This window comes from Copidosoma floridanum, unplaced genomic scaffold, assembly GCF_036245765.1.
Source record: "Copidosoma floridanum isolate Cflo_tuat_1 unplaced genomic scaffold, Cflo_Japanese_pri ptg000009l, whole genome shotgun sequence".
Classification (NCBI taxonomy): Eukaryota; Metazoa; Arthropoda; class Insecta; order Hymenoptera; family Encyrtidae; genus Copidosoma; species Copidosoma floridanum.
Window position 1 is genome coordinate 1,242,301 of NW_028321886.1, and position 18,962 is coordinate 1,261,262.

Below are 18,962 nucleotides of genomic sequence, written 5' to 3' on the forward strand. Positions count from 1 at the left end.
AATAGACCCTCCGCTGCGGACACTAGTCCTAGTGCATTTTCCTCGTGAATTTCAAAGATTTGAGTGGAGGGTCTAACAGATCGGCTCAAATAGACCCTCCGCTGCGGACACTTAGCCCCAGTAAATTTTGGTAGTGAATTTTAAGGATGGAACCGCTTCAGTAGACCCTCCGCTACGGCACCCTAGGGTTTTCCTAGCTAGGTCGAAAATACATAATTATATATAGCCACGCTAAAATGTAGGGTTTTTTTGAAAGACGGTTTCCCTAGAGAAAAGACTGTAAACTGCTTAATAAACCAAGAAAATATTAATTGTCTATCAACAGTAACATTTGTATTATTCTATGAATTAGCAAATATAGCTGAAATTGAATAAAAATACTCCCATTTTAAGGCATACAAATTTGAAATACAATAATTTGTTTACCGAACATGCTTCATTTTTTATGATAAAAATTTTTGTGTTACGTTAAACAGAAAGAAAACACGGATGTGCAAGCAATTAAAACAACAAAGAAAAGTAATAATAACAATAACAAGGAACATATTCACACATGCATGCCTTGCAAACAGCAAAAGATACATTAAATGATTTGAACACACGGCGAACTTTGAAAAAACTGCTGTTGTGTGCATGCAGGAGGTCGTCGTGGAGGATCGAAAGGATTTGCCCGTATCTTATTGAACGTGCAAAAATTGCCCAATTATTAAGTATACGAATGAAAATTCAAGTACAAAAAGTCAGTACCAAGCCTATCATTCATTTAAAAAAAAATAAAAATAAAAATAAAATCTTTTAGGCCTTATTAGGTATATATACTTATTTTATCATTCAAAAATATTTTTATTTATTAGCTAGAGTGGAGTCAGTGGAGAAAAAAAAATTAATACATAGTTAGAAAAGGAAGGACTACGATTTAATATCTCGACCTTGATGAGAATTGAATTGTAAAGGCGCGGAGAGAATAAGTAAAGAGCGAGCGAGTCGAGGCCATATACATGGAATGGTATACCTATATCTGCTGCCTAGCACTGCCAGTGACAAAAGCCAACAGGCTGTAACCTGTGTAACACGCAGGAAAAAATAAGAAATTACAAGATCCGATCATTGCGTTTGTTGAGCGTTTTAACCTCACATTCGTGGACAGTAAGTATTCATATATTTTATACAATAAAGCGACTGAAACCTTGTTCTCGAGAACTCAAGTAGGAACAAAGGGTGTACTAATCGTACGTATGTACATGTAACTATACGTGTAGCACAGACAGGTACTCTCGAGAAAATCAGCCAGCAAATTAGTCCAAAAGGCCCAAGATTGAGAACCTGTAAGCAACCAAGTACAAGGAAGTTACAGAAGTTCCGGTCCCGGAGGACGTACGATCGCATAGAAGCTGGACCTGGCACGCGATATAGCCACAAGAGCATCCTCCAGCTTCATGAGATGCAAGCTGCCTATTGCGCATGAATTGATGAATTCCTCGTCGAGTAGCTGCATCAGTAGCAAAAAAAAAAGCAGAAGCAACAACAGCACCTCATCGGCCAGCTGTACCATTACTAGTAGCAGTTATTTTCTGTCACTACGGCGCCATCGACACCATCAAGATCAACAACATCCGCAAAATCATCAACGTTTGCGTCAGGAACAACAGTATGGACATTATCGTCCCGTCACTGCTACCCTAGCCTCTCCTTCGATGCCGTCCACGTCCCGATCGTAGCGTCATAGCAGCTCTACATACTTTAACGTGCATTAACGAAGCAACCTAGAGATTAAGTCGGTGCAAAAAGAGGACGTTCTCCTTCTCATACTGCCATTAAGATTATATCAAACAATCGAAACATTGAAGGTAGGATTGTGCGTGCGCGAGCGCGCGTGTGTGTAGTTCGGTGTACCTGATGAGAAATGAGAATACGTGAAAAAGTGTAACAGAGTCCAGACCAGATGACCAGATCTAACAAGTTTTACAATCTGAGTAAGGTGGTGAAATTTGATCATAGATTACAGCGAAACTCAGAGGGCATGCCGATGGAGCTCCCCGCAGAGCTCTGAGAAAGGTACACTTAAAACTTTTTATCTACTTAAGTACTTACTTTACAGCTGACTACCAATACCTAGCCTAGTATCTACGTAGTAAACCACTCGTGTGTGTGTGTCTAATGTATGTGTATCGCTACGCGCACGTACTTTGCGTTTTCTTTTTTTTCTCTTTCTCTCGTTTTTCGTTAGGTACACTTTGAACATATGTATATTAGTGTGGGACAGAAAAGAATAAGGAAGGAAGAGAGTTGTAAAAAGTAAGAAGACGAAGACGGGAAAGAGAGAGAAAGAGAGAGAGATCGAGTTTGATATTGCACACCTTTGTTGCTATACACAGTGTGTATACGCTATATGCATGCATACACATGTCCCTCTCGGTTCGGTCTCCGTTCGCGATCATCGCAGGCAAAGCTGGCAAAGTACAAATTTGGGAATTAAGACGCCCCCAGGTGTACTTGTGTTCCTGGGTCCTTCTTTCCGTTTTTCGGCCCGTTAGCACTCAAATCACGCGTTAATCAAGCTTGCAAAGCATATCTTTGGCACTTTTAAGTGATTATTCATTGACACACATGAGTAAGCGTCTTCATTAACTTGTTTCTTTTGTTGGTTATGATAACTGTTATTGTTGACGACGAAGACAACAAAGACGGTTGCGTCCAAAAGGGACTCCGGAGATTACCTATATTCTTTACCCAACATTACATACTTCCCTTCTTAGTTACATGTAATGATTTTTTAATTTTTTTTTGTATTTTACAGTGGTATACCAAGATTTTGCTGCTGCTGCTAAAAAGAAGAAGTAAGAGCGCCGCACACACAGTGTAGAAGATTGAACAACTGAAAACTGAATTGAGCAGGGAAAAAGTGCATGTGTGATAAATAGTGTGAAGGTAACGAAAGAAAAGACAAAAGAGAGAGGACTCTAGAGAGCACAAAAAATAGAGAATTGCTCCGCGGTCGGTGGTCACCGCAGGTTATGGCCAACCTGAACTTCGAGGCCCCACCAAGGAGTATAGCAACTAATGCGAGTTTAGCCACCCGAGCAGCAGTAGCGGCAGCAGCAGCAGTAGCAGCCGGTAGCGGCAGTAGTTTGACCTCGTCGACCCTAGCGGGTCATGTCACTCCCACAACCGGTATGTTCTCAGGCTCATCCTCGAGCACTTCTGGTGCGGCGAGCAGCGCGGTCATTGGGCCAAACTTATCTTACCACCCAGTGGGGGCAGCTTCAGGTGTTATTGGTGGAGCACAATCAAGCTCGAATCACGCAGCAGCAGCAGCAGCCGCAGCGGCGGCGGCGGCGGCAGCAGCAGCAGCAGCAGCAGCAGCTCAACAACAACAGCTTTCTCCTATGAATAGTAGGGGCCTTTTTGGCCAAAGTCAGAGAGCGTTTACTGGTGATAGGCGTAATATGCCAACTCTAGGGTAAGCCATTGGTTTTGTTTGTTTGCCTGTTGTTGTTTTCTTGAGCGACAACTTTGAACAATTGTGATGTGTAAACAAACTTTAGTTCCAACTTATTCATCAGTAATCATTAAACTTGTATTTTATATTCATGTGTCTGATAACACTTATTTTCTTTAAGCAAGATTTATGTTTCACAAAGATGTCTCATAAATTTTCAAATTTTTCTTATCACAATTTCAAAATACCAGAATATAAAGGTTGTCGTTCAAATTTTATGAGGAATTCTGCATGTTTAACTGCATTTTTAATGTCTTTATATACTACGACTCTAATCTGATGATTTATTTTTAGAAATAATCCAATTGGTGGTATGAACAGTTTTGGAATACCCCAAAATCGCAACTACGGATCTCAAGGTACTATCAACAATTTTCATTCATTTGGTAGTGGGACGAGTGCTGGTGGTGGAGGAGACACAAGTACACCTCCACTTTTGGACCTGTCTGAATTTCCTTCGTTAACTAATAGGGGGCAAGGGGACTCCTCTATGCCCCAACCTAGTCCCATGCCAGGGAAACAACCTTATGGTATGAAAACACTTAATTATGTTACTAAAGGTATTGAGATTCCTTATGTTTTTTCTTTCCTCTTTTTTTCGCCTTCATTGTAACCATAAAATCTAGTCTCCAAAGTTTCTATTGACACACACATAAAGATTTCAAAACAATCTCATTTCTTGACCATGTGGTGTACGTAAATTGATTATTGCACGTAATGTTTCAGATACATTGTGCAGACATTACATACAACTACTATGTAAAGTTGTTCATTTTTTCATACACATCTGCTTCTTTGCTAATTGAAATTTTCGTAAAACGAATTTTAATACGTCATGTAAATTTTAGTTGGAATGGTGAAGCAACCGACGTCAGAAGCAAGCGAGTTCACAATGAGCTCGGAAGATTTTCCTGCATTACCGGGAACACAGAGTCGAGAAGGTCCGTCGCCTGGAGGAAGCGTGATGTCGGGTGATAAGGGAATTAATGTTGGTTTGGGTCCAGAGTTGAGTCAAGATGTGTTGCAAGCCAACAGAACAAATAGTTCCGATAAATCTGCTTCAACGAAAAAAGGCATTCAGACATCACCTGATGGTATGTTAACGTTTTTGATTTGCGTTTTAAACATATCGTCTTGATTGCAAGGTGTGTTAAAAAAAATGCAAGTTTGATGACTATCAAAAGGCTCATGGTATTGAAATCGCAGGTAAAGTGACGAACATACCAGCAAGCATGGTGAAGGACCAGTTTGGCATGGTCGGCTTATTAACATTCATCAGGGCAGCCGAAACAGATCCAAATCTCGTGACATTGGCGCTAGGCCAAGATTTGACGGCGCTAGGCCTCAATCTTAACTCGCCCGAGAATCTGTATCAGAATTTTGGTGGTCCGTGGGCCGAGACGCCCTGTCGACCGCAGGACATTGACTACCACGTTCCACCAGAATACCTGATCAATGCTTCCATCAGGTAATGATCACTTCTGAGGGAAAAACATTCAATTTGTACAATTTTGAGGATATTTAAAAAAAAACATTTCTTTCAATAATTTTTAGGGATAAGCTGGCGCCTGTCAAACTGAATCGATATAAGGACGATCTCTTGTTTTACATGTTTTATACAAACGTGGGTGACGTGTTACAGCTTGCGGCTGCAGCAGAACTGTAAGTTTAAAAGGATTTTGAGCGTCATTTTAACACAATTTCGTTTTTTTTACATATTGTTTATAACGTTTCAGGTATACTCGTGAATGGCGATATCATATGGAGGAAAAAGTGTGGATCACGCAGGCGCCAGGCCTCGGGCTCGTTGAAAAAACCTCAACATACGAGCGCGGCACTTATTACTACTTTGACGCGCAAAACTGGCGTAAGGTTGCCAAGGAGTTCCATCTTGATTACACGAAGCTCGAAGGCAGGCCCCACTTGCCCAACTCTTTTTATCAGAGTCAGCCTTGACCAGGTCTGCCCTCGACTGCACCGACTTCTCCTCTTTCTCCTCCTCCTTCTCAGCAACTGGTGCCACAGCAGCAGCAGCAACCATCCTCGCCCATTTCTGCCCGAGCGGCCAGGTGAATCGCGTGCCCAAGCGCAATGGACGTTTTTGCTATGTGAGTTTTGTGAGCGCACGAGGCGAGCGATCGAGACCGAGAGAGAGGATTGTTTGCCCAGCCAAGAGAAAGAGAACGAAGAGAAGGCACAATTCGTACAGTAACGTCACATGTAAGAAATAAAAGAAAAAAAAAAAAAAAAAAACAAGAGCCGGCCGATCATGTGTTCTCAACTTTCACGGGGAATGGATGTTTCTTGAGCTCTTGTGCTACTTCGTTCTTACCAACTGAGAATTCGGAGATAAGCGACTAAGCCATTGTATAAATGAACAAATTTATTAATCTTTAATAAAGCGATGAAATTTCACGGAGTTAAACAAACACTATTGTAGAAACCATTTAAATTATTTGCTATTACTATTTTTTTTTTTTTTTTTTTTTTTTCAGTGTGTTGTATTACTGTTATCAAAAAATAGTGTTTAGTAAGGATAAATTTTCAAGTGTTAGCAAACTTTTTGCTTCTCCTTTGCCGCCGTCCGGTTGTTGGTCAGTATCATGCTTTTGTTATTCAATTTTTAAAGTCGGCTTTGAACCTCCATTGTGGTTTCATCGTGAATAATGAATATGGCTGTTTTCTCAGTGAAGGTGAGTTGCTGTGATTCGAAGTTTCAAGTCAATGGCAGAAATGGACATTTGCAATCAGTGTAAAGATAAATTTTTTTTTTATTTTATATGGTACCTTTTTTTTGAAAAATTAAAGAAAATTTTATTTTCAAAACTTATACAACATGGAATTTTTGTTATTATTTTTAACTGCTACAAAAAAACCAAACAGTTTTCTTAATATTTGTCAGCATTTGTGGAATGCATGAATGATAAGATTACATATACATGTGTTAAAGTACATCTTGTACAGGAAAGATTAGAAAAAAGTTGACAGACATTTTAATTTTTATGTGGTAATTATTAATCATAATACTAAAGTGATTTTTCCATCTTATATGTGGATAGATACTGATAGACTTGTTGTCGATTCTCTTCATGCTCGTGATAAAAAAGTTTTGACCATTTGATGTCAAAAACATATTTTTAAGCATTTATAATGTAATATACATTTTGTAGCTTTCCGATTTACATAATTCTAGTACAAAAACTATTCAGTAATTACGTGTTATGAATTGTGTGTATTTTTCTCCTATTTTATTTTTTTATTTACTCCTTAAGACAGTAATGTGCATACGTGTATTACACTTGTACAAAAAAATTTACACATCGCGATTGCGCGTATGTTAATTTTAAAAATATTCACTTCGAAAATCTGACCTTTGTGTTTTACAAAGGTACATAATGTATCGAGTATCTGAAAATTTACTGTTTATAAGTTGAAAAAAAATTCAATGTCTGTTTAATTGGCTTACAGTAAAGGTTTTTCTCGGGTTGATTATCCGTCATGTTAACTAAACAATGCAACATTGCCGTTCGAAGCATCCGTACATCTACAAGTAATTATTATTACTACCTTTACTGTGATATGTGCACGAATAAAATTTACTCATTGAAAAGGACATTGTTTTGTCTTGGAAATAAAGTATCTTATTGTTACGCATTGGTTTTATTTTAAAGACAAAACAATCATTATACATACAGTTTTCCTGTTTAATAAGACGGTTTACTCTTTAATAAAGTCAATTTTTACGACACAAAGGTTTTCGCATTTTTTTGCTAGTATTTCACGTGATTGATCTACATAAAACTAAGATGTAACACGTAATTTTAAGAAATTCTTGTCTAAAAAAAAAAAAAAAAAAAAAAAAAAAAAACTATTGTACATAAAACGCTGAGCTACTTATGCTACTCAATGAAGAATTGTAAAATTGTTCTACTTATTTGGCAGAGAGATATAAAAAAAATTAAATTTTCCTGCGACGAAGACGCGCCTTCGTAAAAGTACAAACTCGTCTCGCCGCGCAAGAGAGACCGACCGCAAGTGTAGATCATCACACGCTGACTTGCTCATCTCATCCGTAACTAATGGTGTACCCCATGGACAGCATGAGCGTCTCCTTGATAGCCGGATGAAGTTGGCGCTCGATGTAGTGGGTGATGGCTTGGCTGGCGCTCCTCAGGAACACGTCCTCCATCTCGCGGGCAATGTCGCCGCGCGAGCGCCAAAGATTGTCAAGTATCGCGTCGTTGTCCGCGTTGTCGCCCAAACGGTTCTCCTCGTCGTTGGCCAGTCCGATCACACCGGCCACCTCGTCGATCTCCTCGCCGTTCACGCCCTCGTCGTGTTGCACGTCCTCGTCCTCGGCATCGTTGTCAAAGGCCGACGAATTGAACACCGAGTTGTAGTCATTGCTTGCCTGTCGTCGACAGTTCATTAATTTTATCTACGTATTTTGTATAATAATCGCGAGTACTTTGTTTATAACATTTTCGCAAGCGATTCTAGTCAGGAAATACCCCTTCCTTGCGGAATTTTATTGTCGATCTTGACCTACAAGAAAGTTGCTCAATAAATTGTAAAAAAAAAAAAAAAAAAAAAAAGGATTTCACAACCTTTACCTGATGGTACATATATATTGTACAGATCATTTTACAACCCGCGTTACAAGTATACTTGATTAATTTAAAACTATGTGTACAATGTATTTCGAAATCTCGGCTTTTTGGCACTCGGAGTATCCTTGAAAATTGACCGATTTTTATTGTCAAATCACATCCAAGTTTATTGTGCAATTGCAAAACCAATGCCGATAGTTTTGTCAACAACGTGTGTCGGGGGAGAAAAAGACGAAGAGTAGTCGAAAAATAGCTTGACTCGATTGACAAAGCTCTTGCATCTTGCGAAGAAAAAAAAAAAAGGCGGAATCAATTGCTCACCAGCAGCAGTCCGGGAAACACGCCCACGTTGCCCCGGGGCTCCGAGTCGATGTCCCGATCGATGTAGGCAGCAAAGGGCCTCCTGACGGGGGATGTGACCGGCCTGCATCCGTAAGCGTATATGGACGCGAATCTCGGCTCGAGGAAGCTCGACTCAGTCCTGATGCGCATCTGGCCCCGGCCCCGGGCAATGGGGCTGGTGTAAAACTCCATGCCGGCTCGGCGTAGGCGCAAACTCATACGACACGACTCGGCGGGCAGGAGGCGATCGGCGAGCCTACGGCCGCTGGGTACGCCGGGCTCGTGGGCCACCAGTCGGACGAGGCCCGTAACGGCCAGCTCGTTAAACGCCACTCGCGTGCGGATCGAGTTGTTGCTCGGCTCGTACGCGCAACGCTCGACCTTTGCCCAAGCCAAGTTGTCCCGGCTGCTCGAGCTGCTGCTGCTGTTTGGGCTGGGAATCTAGGGGATGGATTTTACGTTGCAAAACGATTATTTTGAGGAAAGGAACTTTTTTTCTTTTTTTTGTTTTTTTTTCAAACAATTTTAAACAATTGACAAGAAGAAAATAAACCTCAGTCATATAGACAAAAAAGCTTAGATGAAACGCGGTTGTTGAATTTTTCACCTATGAAACGATGCAGTTGGAAACGTATACATATAATTGTAATGTTGACCGATCAAATATTATAAATTTACAGTTTGTTTGAAGAAAAAAAAGTTAGCGTGTATACAAATATATGTTGTAACGGCTCACCTCTACCTGTATCTTCGTGACGGAGACCTCGATGGGGGCGGATCTGAGTTTTTCGCGATAAACGACGTCCGAGTCGTCGCCGTTGTCGTACCTCCGGCGCGCCGAGCTGCCCCGCTGCTGCATCAGGTCGAGGGCCCTCTCTAATCGCTCGCCGCAGCGACAGTCACCCCCGGAAAGCATCAGGGACAACGCAACCAGGATCAAACGCATCTTTCCGCTGCTTCCGTCTCCAACGAGTATACTCTTGGATTTTGGTTTTTCCTACCCTCTCCAAGCTAATACCGATTTTCCCGCGACCCGACGAGCTTGAGTAATACACAGTTGGCCGATCGCGGTTGTTAATATAGTGTCTCCGTATGTAAATGCAATTTGTTGTCCATCACACGCAATCACATTTCGCTTACGAACGATCCACCAACTATTGGGGGGTATAACTGTTTTATCGTTTGTATACGCGGCTCATCTGGCGCTCAGCTAGGGTGCAAAGGAGCAAGTGCGGCGTCGAGAAGTATATATCGATTGCCTGCAGCCACGCTCTGCACCGGCAATGTGGGCAAAAGCAACTTGTACGATGCACGTTAAAAAGAAAGAAAAAAAAAAAAATGCGTACTCGTATATGTATATTATACTATCTATCGCAAGCAGTTTCGTCGGTTGGCGTAAGCACAGCGATGGGTGGAAAAAGTATCGTAGGTATCCGTAGATGCATCAGTGTAGCGTAATAAACTGCGGGGCTGGCGAGAAGACGACGGCTCGCGCAACGAGAGTGGCTGCCGATCGGCAGGATGCGGGACGGCATCCGGGGGCCCCTCTCTTACCGATTTTTTCGCCGGTCTGCAGCTTCTTTCGTCACCAGTGCCTTTGGGTAAGGTGTAGAGTATGCACAGCCGGATGCACCCGCGCTGGGATTTTACGATCTCGATGGATGTACGTGCGTATCTATGTTATCGGACGTCTCTCTTCACGGGCTGGTGGACTCTCTTTTCTTCCTTTCCGCGGGTTGGCGCAGGGAGAGCTCGTACAGAGTGGGGTGGCCGTTACGATGCTGCTGTTGCGTCTACCTGGATATTGAGATGGATAAACAATCAAAAAAAAAAAAAAAAATTCTTTTGATTGCATCCCAATTTGTCGGTTCTCTTTTATTTTCTGATCGTTTAACGCGACAGGAGTTTAATTATTTTATTTCTCCCGAGGGTTGACAAACGCTATAATCCACGGATATACTCGATTTTCTCTTTCAAACGCTCGAGAAAGTCGCGCTCGTCACGGCCCATGACAATCATACATCACTTTTAATTTAATTAACCGCACACCTTTATAAAAGCATATCGTACATCGTACTTTGGAAACAACCCTATATCAAATAATCATCGGAACACGCGCAACAAAAAACTAAGAGAATTTATAAAAAAAACATACATTGAAAGTGAAATAAGAAAATAATGAATATAAGCGGTAAACTCACATGTTTATACTTAATCAGCCGCGTGTCGTTGCATGACGCGTATACATGTATACATGCATCATTATAATTGTCTACGTGGATAATAACAACAGTAACAACAATCCGCGAGTTGTTCAACGAAAGATTCATATAGAAGAAGGTGTATTAGAAAGTCGACGGGAAAATTTCGCCGCGTCCTTTAATTGTAAAATCGCCGTGTGGCGCACACACACGATAATCACTTTTAAAAAAAAAAACCATAGCGCAACTGTATATAATGACACTCGTTCCATGAAAGAAAAAAACGAAAAAATCATTCGTAACTCTCATGAAATAGATACATATATTTACCAAATACTCCCTTATTCCAGCACCATGTGGTCCATTTGTAAAGAATGAGTCCTGCGTCGATTGAAAATCACCAACACCATCACAAAAAACAACTTTTCTCACACGTAAAAGAGAAAACAAATCAACATTTTGACGTATCAATCATCTAAAGTAAAGGAAAAAAAAAAAAAAAAAAAAAAAGAACGAAAAAAGGATGCTCGCACATCTTTCTAGCGCGCGTCTTCGCGAGTCACTGCAAAAGAAGAGCACCAAACTCCTCGCCGCGGTGGCAGCGCAGGTGTCCGAAAAATTTAGCCAACTTTCTATGCGGCAAGTACAACCATATACACACCCACACACACATACACACTCGTAACATAACGAGCTCCCGAAAAGTCAAGCAACGCGTTACCGTGTGTACTTATACTTACAACGGCACTTACAAGTCGTGTCCGTCAGTCAGATATTGTTCCGAGCGCTACACGTTGTGCGCGGCACGTAGGTATATATAAGTATATAATACGGTGAGCGTCGGTGCATCAGCCATCACGGGCTGCAGATAAGACGGACAACAATGAAAGTGGGATGTGGCGGAGAAGGTGGCGGATATATGCGCGAGAGCGTGGAGAAGGAGAGCTGTACCTGCGTGCTACCTGAGCCGTGGCTTTTGGCGCTCTCCTCTCTCGCTATACACCACCCACCTACTTGTCGTACCTACATATTCTAGACTTAGGTACTATATGTATATATATATACATGCTAGATAACTAGATAATAATGGTTATATATATACACGTGTCCTTTTTTTCTTCCTCGACGTGACGTATGTAACGTACTTTTACACTGGGGAGCCGTGTGTTGCATACATGTACGCGTCTCATCCTTTGCTTTTCTACCGCGCGCGTCTATACACACTCTGCCTTGCAATAGAAAAAAGATCATACATACGGTACTCTACAGAGAGTCAGGACATTGATCTCCTCTTAAAATTATTTAAAAAAAATAATAACGTAAAGGGAGACATTTTTACGTGTGCCTCGATAGAGCCCACAGGGTGTTTCCCGCTTACCGATCTGCTTACCGATTTTGGGGCAACCCTTTTTTTCTCAATAGTGATCAATGGATCTTTTGATTTTCCGAAATCTTTATACAGACACAGAGTTGTTACAGTTATTTTAATATAAATCGGTCGACTGATCGTCATTTTGGCGCTCGTATAGTACTTTGTGACACAAGCATACATACCTATGTATCATTATATGATAGAGGATTAATAAAGATTTCTCTTTCTAAAATAAACACATACATGCAAAAAAAAAGTAGCAACTAGCGTGTAGTAAGTAGTTATATATAGAATAGACGTATATAAGTACATCCACGCATGCTTGGGCACACAAACACCCGGGCATATAGATGTGAATACAACATAGTGTAGAGAGAGTATACAAGACAATATAACGAGATTGCAATTGGGATCGAAAAATTTCTCCCGCTGGCGCATTACTTTTACGCTACGACGATGATAATGATGATGAGGCGCCTCTTGAACCTTTACATGTATTGTACATATATAGGGTGGTGGGTGCCAGAAAAAGTAAGTATATTATACAGGAGCGGAACCGGTCACGGCCACTTTGCACCCGAAATTGAAATTGATCGCTACGGTTTGTATACATCAAGGGCACGGTCTCCCTCTTTTTCTGTTTACATCGTGTACGTATATATTTACAACACCTTATGGAGTACCTACATACACCTTTTAAGGTACATTAACTAAGAAAAATTACTTTTCCGTGGATTCTTGGAAACGAAGCGTATATAATATGTACAGCTTCGTATTATATCGTTACATTTGTAGACTTGCACGCGTTTATCAATACACGCAAGAGCTTTTAACGAAACGATTTACAAATTTCCGGGTATGTGACTATAGTATGTACTACACATGTTGTACAACGTGCAAACATGCAAGCCAAGAGCTTTAAAATGAGCTTCCAAAAGCTCTAACGGAAGAAGAACCGTCGCCGTAACAACCAAACAATCGCTCTCCCCACCCGCCCACCGACACCAAAAGCTCTTCATACAACCAACGTATAGGCGTTACAAATAACAATAGGACAACCTTCGTGCGGGTCGAGCAACTTTTCATCCTTGTTTTTGTTGTGTTTTTCCCTTATTTTCTTCCAAGAATCGGTGGTGCTCGGTACGACAGGCGAAAGTAATAGTACTTGTAAAACTCTTTCCGCATATGTACCTACACAATAACTGAATAACCTTGTATGTTGACCGTTTAAATGTATACGTGTCCTTCCCCACTACGACGACATCGCGTTTAAACGAGGAATAACGAGATGCCTGCTCGACAGAGCGAGACGCTCCGGATAATCGAAGGAGAGCTCGTGAGTTTCTTTCTTCCCCTTTTCTTCTTTTTGCGCTCATCTGCTGGTTTTTACATGTACATATATAGGTTTCTGGTGCATCGAGGATGACATTATTGTTACTTTAACGTGGACGCGATGGTCGACGGTGGTGACAGCGTAGCCGTTTGCACGAGTGGAACAAGAGGCGACGAAAGCTCCAGGTACAGTGTGACATCGAGACCATTTTCCACCTTTTTTTCCCAATCAAAAGCGTTTAAACAAATATACCCCACAAGGCACGTGCACGAGAAAAAAAAAACAACATTTTGGTTAACCGGTCGCATAAGGTTAATCACCGTCTTTCTCGGGGCTTCCTGTTTCCTTTCGAAGGAAATTATAAAAAATAAACTCGTGCCACGCGATAGCTTTCTCCCTCCCCCTCCCGTCTTTCTTTCTTTCCAGTGAAAATTCAAACACATCGCTGACACTCTCAACTATCATTTGTTTTATTATTATTAAAGACAAAAAAAAAAAAGAACCCTCCACATATCACCCAACCTGTGAAATATACAAATAACAGTACAACAGTTAAACTCTCAATTGCCGTTATTGTTACCCGGTGAACCATTTTCAAAAAATGTGAGCGTGACATTTTATTTGTTTGGTTTTTTTTTTTTCTACGCGCAGGGTCGCTGCAAACCAAGGCATTCCCTGTACCCCAGCTGGCGGCGGGAAAAACGTAAGTGCTTAGCAATACGCCAAATCGAGTGTTTCGCCAATCATGAAAAATTCGGTACTGCCCGTGGTATTTAGCTCGAGCCACGCGGCGTTGCAGCCACCACCGAGAGGCCCGCGGATCCGTCGGCCGCGGTCCTGCTGAAGGCGCTGCGTCGAGGAGAAGGGGGCAACAAGAGCGCCGGCGGTGGCTTCTCCAAGACGCGCTACGTCCAGGGTGTCAGGCAACTGTCCAGGTGGCGGCTACTCATCGGGCAGAAACGCGACGCCAGCATCAAGCTCGACCAGCAGCTCGACATCGAGCGAAGGGCCTTCCTCGAGATCAAGGTACCCTCAATTTTCTCAATTGAAAAAAAAAACAAAAATAATAATAATAATAATAATATTTCCATCCCTTCCCCCCAAAAAAGCACCAGTACAAGTCATGCGCGAGCGCTCTGGAGCGCTTTCTCGCGCGGGAGCACGCGAAGAGCATGTCGATGCTGGAGGCGGCAGAGGTGGAGCTGCGGCTCACGAGCGAGCTGAGCGAGCGCAGGGACGAGCTCTCCCGGCGCTACGGCCAAACGCGGCTCGAGGTCTACCACTGGGAGGAGACGTGGCGCACGGTACGCGCCTGCCACCGCTTCGTCCTTTGGGTTGCGCCTCCGACCGTGGATGAACCGGACGACCAAGAGGATCACCACCGAGTAGATGAGGAGGAGGAGGATTCGCCGGTGAGGGACTTGGCGGCGACCAGCGACTACGAGCACAACTCGTCCCTTCAATCGCTCATAGGTCGGTGAACTTTTTTTTTTTTTTTCCCCCTCCTATCCTCTCTTATTGCTTCTTGCGCGTCTGTCCTACTGTCCTCCATAATACGTCACATGTGTCCCCTGCTTTTTTTCTCTCCTTCTGCCTTCCGCTCGATAGCCCCTCTGGTAATTTACACTTGGCTTGAGATGGCGACAAAACTCGCGCCTCTCTATATAATTCATTTATATGTGTATATATTGGCAACTTCCTCCTTCACTCGCGTGTACGCGATTTAACGCCAAGACACCATGTTTAAAGCATCACTATTTGCGTTGGAAGTCCTTTTTTTTACATGACCAATTGTTACGCCCCCAACTGCAAATTTTTCGAGCAAAAAAAAAAAAAATGATAATGGCGTTGTATATATACAGGTAAGTGTACCGTAACAAAACGTAATGAGTTTTACTTTCGTCCGGGTAGTGGCCTTCGAGGAGGAGGCCAACGCGTTGCCCAGCAGCTTGGCAAAGACCCCGAGCGATCTGGGGCTGGTCGAGCCCGGGGACCTTTTGCGCATCTACCGCGCCATCGAGGTGCAGAACCTCAATGCCCTGGTGCAACTGGAGTCGCTCGGCGGGCCGATGGCCGAGATGATGTCGCGGATCGACGAGGCCGAGGGGCGCGTCAGGCGCGAGATCAACGACGTGCTCGAGGACATCGGCCGACTCGAGGTACACATACGTGCATTTTTACACACGCCACCCCCGTAGCTCCCGTGAAAGTAACTTGATTTGTTCCGAGTGCAGTCGTCCATAGTGCTCGAGGAGCGCCGTGGCCGAGTTCTGGAGCGCCGGTGCTCGCGGCTGGTCCAGCAGGGCTTCCGGGCGCTCGTCTGCTCGGAGGAGGTGTTGCGCGCGCGCATCCTCGTCGAGGACGCCTACGAAAGCTGCATTGGGCCGAACGTCGCCGGGGTCGAGCCGCTGGCCATGGCCAGGGCCCTCGAGAACACCTACGAGCGCCTGAGCGCCGAACTCGACCTTTTGCCCCAGCATTTGGTGGTCACTTGCGAGCGGGAAGGCTTCCTCAGGGAGCTCAAGGAGACCCGCGAGGCCGAGGATGCGGCTAGAAAGGTCAGCTTTTTTTCTTCTCCTCCTCCTCCTCGTCGCATTGCTCTGTGTTTTGTTTTTTCAATTTCAAGTCAAGCGACTGAAAATTTGTAGCTTCGGTGATCTAAACACACATAGACGTACGATTAAATGCGTTAAAGAAAAAAAAAAAAAAAATTATTTATCGGTTGAACATTCCAAGTCATTGGAAAGTTGTGATTAGAAGAAACGAGGGGGAAGAAGAAAAAGTTGTTGGGGAGATGGAAGAATTTTCGAGATTCAACAAAAACCGAAAAAAAAAAAAAAAAAAAAAAAACGGCGCGTCATAAACTCGCTCGTTGTAACAAAAACACGGAAAAGGGGGGAGCAATTATTTTCATTAGCCCGTTTTAGAGAGCCACTATTTTTTATTATTACTCACAGCCGTATACGGGAGCACTGGACGTTCTGATAATTTTTATTTTTCCCGTTATACCGGCGCAGACGTCGCGGCACGCTTCTTTTGGCTCTGCGGAGAAAATCGCCGTCTCCGGCTGTTTTTTCTTTTTTCTCACGTCTGCTGTCGCCTCCAACGCCTGCAAAAGAAAAAAAAAAAAAAAAAAAAAATTGGTCGCTCGTCACTGAAATTAATGTACTGCGAACTTTTATGTAGCGCCACTCACTCAAGTGGGTCAATGACAGCGCAAAATTTATAATAGTCACGCCAGGGTTTTTAAACTTACTTCTCTCTCTTTCCCCCCCCCCCTAAAAATTTAAACAATACTCACGTGTGTTTCTCTCATGAATTGTCATCTCCTCTTTAGTTCGAGCTCATGCACCGGCTGCTCGCCGCACTGAGACGAATGATGGAGCCGAAGGAGCCGAAGCATCGTCCCCTGGTGCGCCGATCGGTACCCACTGGCATCAGGCGAAAAACAAAGCGTGGCAGGAAGACAGCTAGGACACCGGCGGTCAAGAAGGACGTCGAGTCGGTGAGCGCGCGAGAGGCGCATCTCAAGTTTTTCGAGAAAGTTTGCAGAGCCCAGAAGCTCGAGGACAGCGGCGACGAGAATGAGGAGGAGGACCAGCTGGGTGCAGCTCACGTCGATGCGTAAAAATTGTGAATGTCGATCGATGGTTCATTTAATCTCACTTGTTTATTGCGTACGTAAAGTGTGGGGGTGTATACAGTATTGCATTTCATACACCTATATTTACGGAGGTTCTTTTGAGACGTTTTTAATAATGCATCATCTGCAGTATGCTCAATGGAGATTTTGCCGGTGTTACCTGAAGAGATCATCTGATACGATATATATGCCCACTCGATCCCATTTTAAAAATTGATTCGTTTTTTTATTTTTTGTTTCCTGCGAACTAAAATTATACAAGGTACGTACAATAACGTTTCTGCGTGAACGGTAGGTATAACTTTATCGCGATGAAGTACCGTCGTAACTTGGGGAGTAAAAACTTGTATCAAAAAGTATCCAGGGCGATCTGAAAAACTATCGAGCATGAATTTTTCAACGATGCGGGATTCATAATTTTTCAAAGAAATACTTATGAACAACAAAAAACCCGTCAAATTTTATTGTATTTCATCTCGGTGTTTTAGAAAATAGCTCGAGAGCCCCGTTAAAGAAGTTGAACGATCGCCAATAGCATGTTAAAAAATTATTCTCTTGAAAGGCCATCCGATTAAGAGGCGATATTGAATGAATAACGTTTGTGCAGGTACAAAACCATAAATTTGTATTGAAATATAGCTATGTATAATCTAGCACGCTAAGTTTTGCTGATGTGAATTTTCGTAAAAAAAAAAAAAAAAAAAAAAAAAAAAAAAAAAAAAAAAAAAAAAAAAAAAAAAAAAAAAAAAAACAAATAAAAAAATTAAAAGTGTACATAGCCTTGCAGTCTGTGGTGAAACTTACGGAATATGACCAAAATTCTTTAAACTCACTTTGATATTCCAGTTGTATAGCAGTTTGTCGATTATGAGGCAACCGCGCCCTTGATAATCAAAGACATTTTTGGCCACGATGAGCTCTTTGAGAGAACACATTGATGCCAGATCTTCGATTTCTATTTTTTTAATTGGATTTCCTGATAAATTCAAGAGCACGACTTGGAATAAAGACAGAAGTCGTGGCATGCCAGTGAGTTTATTGACGCTCAAGTCCAAATGTTCCAGTGGAGCCGTTTGTGGACTCACAAAAGTACCCCATTTCCTCTTTGGGGAACATGCATCTTAGGAAACTGCAAGCCCGAAAATAAATACGGCACAGGAAAGCCGAAATGGTTTATTGGAGTCTTGTCGTTATGTAGGCCCTTGTTTATCTTAAAATGCCCTTGAAATGTGGTATTTGATGCACATACAGTAAGATTGAAATACTTTTCCTCATCAGTGGTCACAACTTTTTTTTACGAAAATTTACCTCAGCAAACTAGATTATATCGTATCACTTCTGACACATTTATGGTTTTTATAGCTGTACAAAAACATTCATAATTTTTTATCACGTTTCGAGTAGATGGCTTTAATTCATAGAAAATAAATGTTCACCATGTGAATGACGATCTTTTGACTTTTTCAATGGGGCACCGATGCAATTTTTTAAAGCATCTAAGTACAATGAAATAAAATAAAATTCAGGTATACCTTGTGGTGCTTTTTTATCCTTATCCACAATTGGATGAAGATATGATCCCGTAGAGAGTATCAAACATCGAGACAAAATAAATTTGTGGCTTTCTCGACACATCACTAAACTCCACTTTCGTGATTTTCGAGAAAAACGACTTTAAACATTGAAAAGCTATTTTTCGACAGCCCAGAAAACTACGTGTTTATTGTATTCTCCACTTTTTCTTTTTCGGAACTCAAAATGAAAATTAACAGACTCCAATAAACCATTTCGGCTTTCCTGTGCCGTATTTATTTTCGGGCTTACAGTTTCCTAAGATGCATGTTCCCCAAAGAGGAAATGGGGTACTTTTGTGAGTCCACAAACGGCTCCACTGGAACATTTGGACTTGAGCGTTAATAAACTCACTGGCATGCCACGACTGTCTTTATTCCAAGTCGTGCT

General features: G+C 42.3%; 3 protein-coding genes across 4 annotated transcripts; 2 read left to right on the forward strand and 1 right to left on the reverse strand.

Moving 5' to 3' along the window:
• Positions 1–949: 949 nt before the first annotated feature.
• Positions 950–6,334, forward strand: Rga (CCR4-NOT transcription complex subunit regena). Its single transcript, XM_089589311.1, is given in 10 exon segments — positions 950–1,146; positions 1,260–2,055; positions 2,798–3,302; positions 3,304–3,363; positions 3,366–3,460; positions 3,794–4,029; positions 4,348–4,593; positions 4,706–4,967; positions 5,054–5,161; positions 5,236–6,334. Coding segments are annotated over 8 exon segments (1,515 nt in total). The 5' UTR covers positions 950–1,146; positions 1,260–2,055; positions 2,798–3,014; the 3' UTR covers positions 5,456–6,334.
• A 1,019-nt stretch (positions 6,335–7,353) lies between these two features.
• On the reverse strand, positions 7,354–11,123 carry LOC106646409 (uncharacterized). 2 transcript variants are annotated; one of them, XM_089589313.1, is made up of 5 exons: positions 10,983–11,123; positions 9,188–10,248; positions 8,458–8,892; positions 7,845–7,910; positions 7,354–7,769 (listed from the first exon to the last, which is right to left on the reverse strand). In XM_089589313.1, exons 2-5 carry the CDS (start codon positions 9,395–9,397, stop codon positions 7,566–7,568), a joined length of 915 nt encoding a protein of 304 aa, XP_089445439.1. In that variant the 5' UTR covers positions 9,398–10,248; positions 10,983–11,123; the 3' UTR covers positions 7,354–7,565. The 2 variants fall into 2 exon arrangements, with proteins under 2 accessions (XP_089445439.1, XP_089445438.1); XM_089589312.1 differs by having other exon boundaries at positions 7,354–7,910; positions 8,431–8,892.
• Positions 11,124–13,265: 2,142 nt separating this feature from the next.
• LOC106643314 (uncharacterized) lies at positions 13,266–17,643 on the forward strand. The gene is made up of 8 exons (XM_089589544.1): positions 13,266–13,360; positions 13,429–13,542; positions 14,009–14,060; positions 14,135–14,383; positions 14,467–14,830; positions 15,269–15,516; positions 15,592–15,915; positions 16,695–17,643. Exons 2-8 carry the CDS (start codon positions 13,478–13,480, stop codon positions 16,983–16,985), a joined length of 1,593 nt encoding a protein of 530 aa, XP_089445670.1. The 5' UTR covers positions 13,266–13,360; positions 13,429–13,477; the 3' UTR covers positions 16,986–17,643.
• The last annotated feature ends 1,319 nt before the right edge of the window (positions 17,644–18,962 follow it).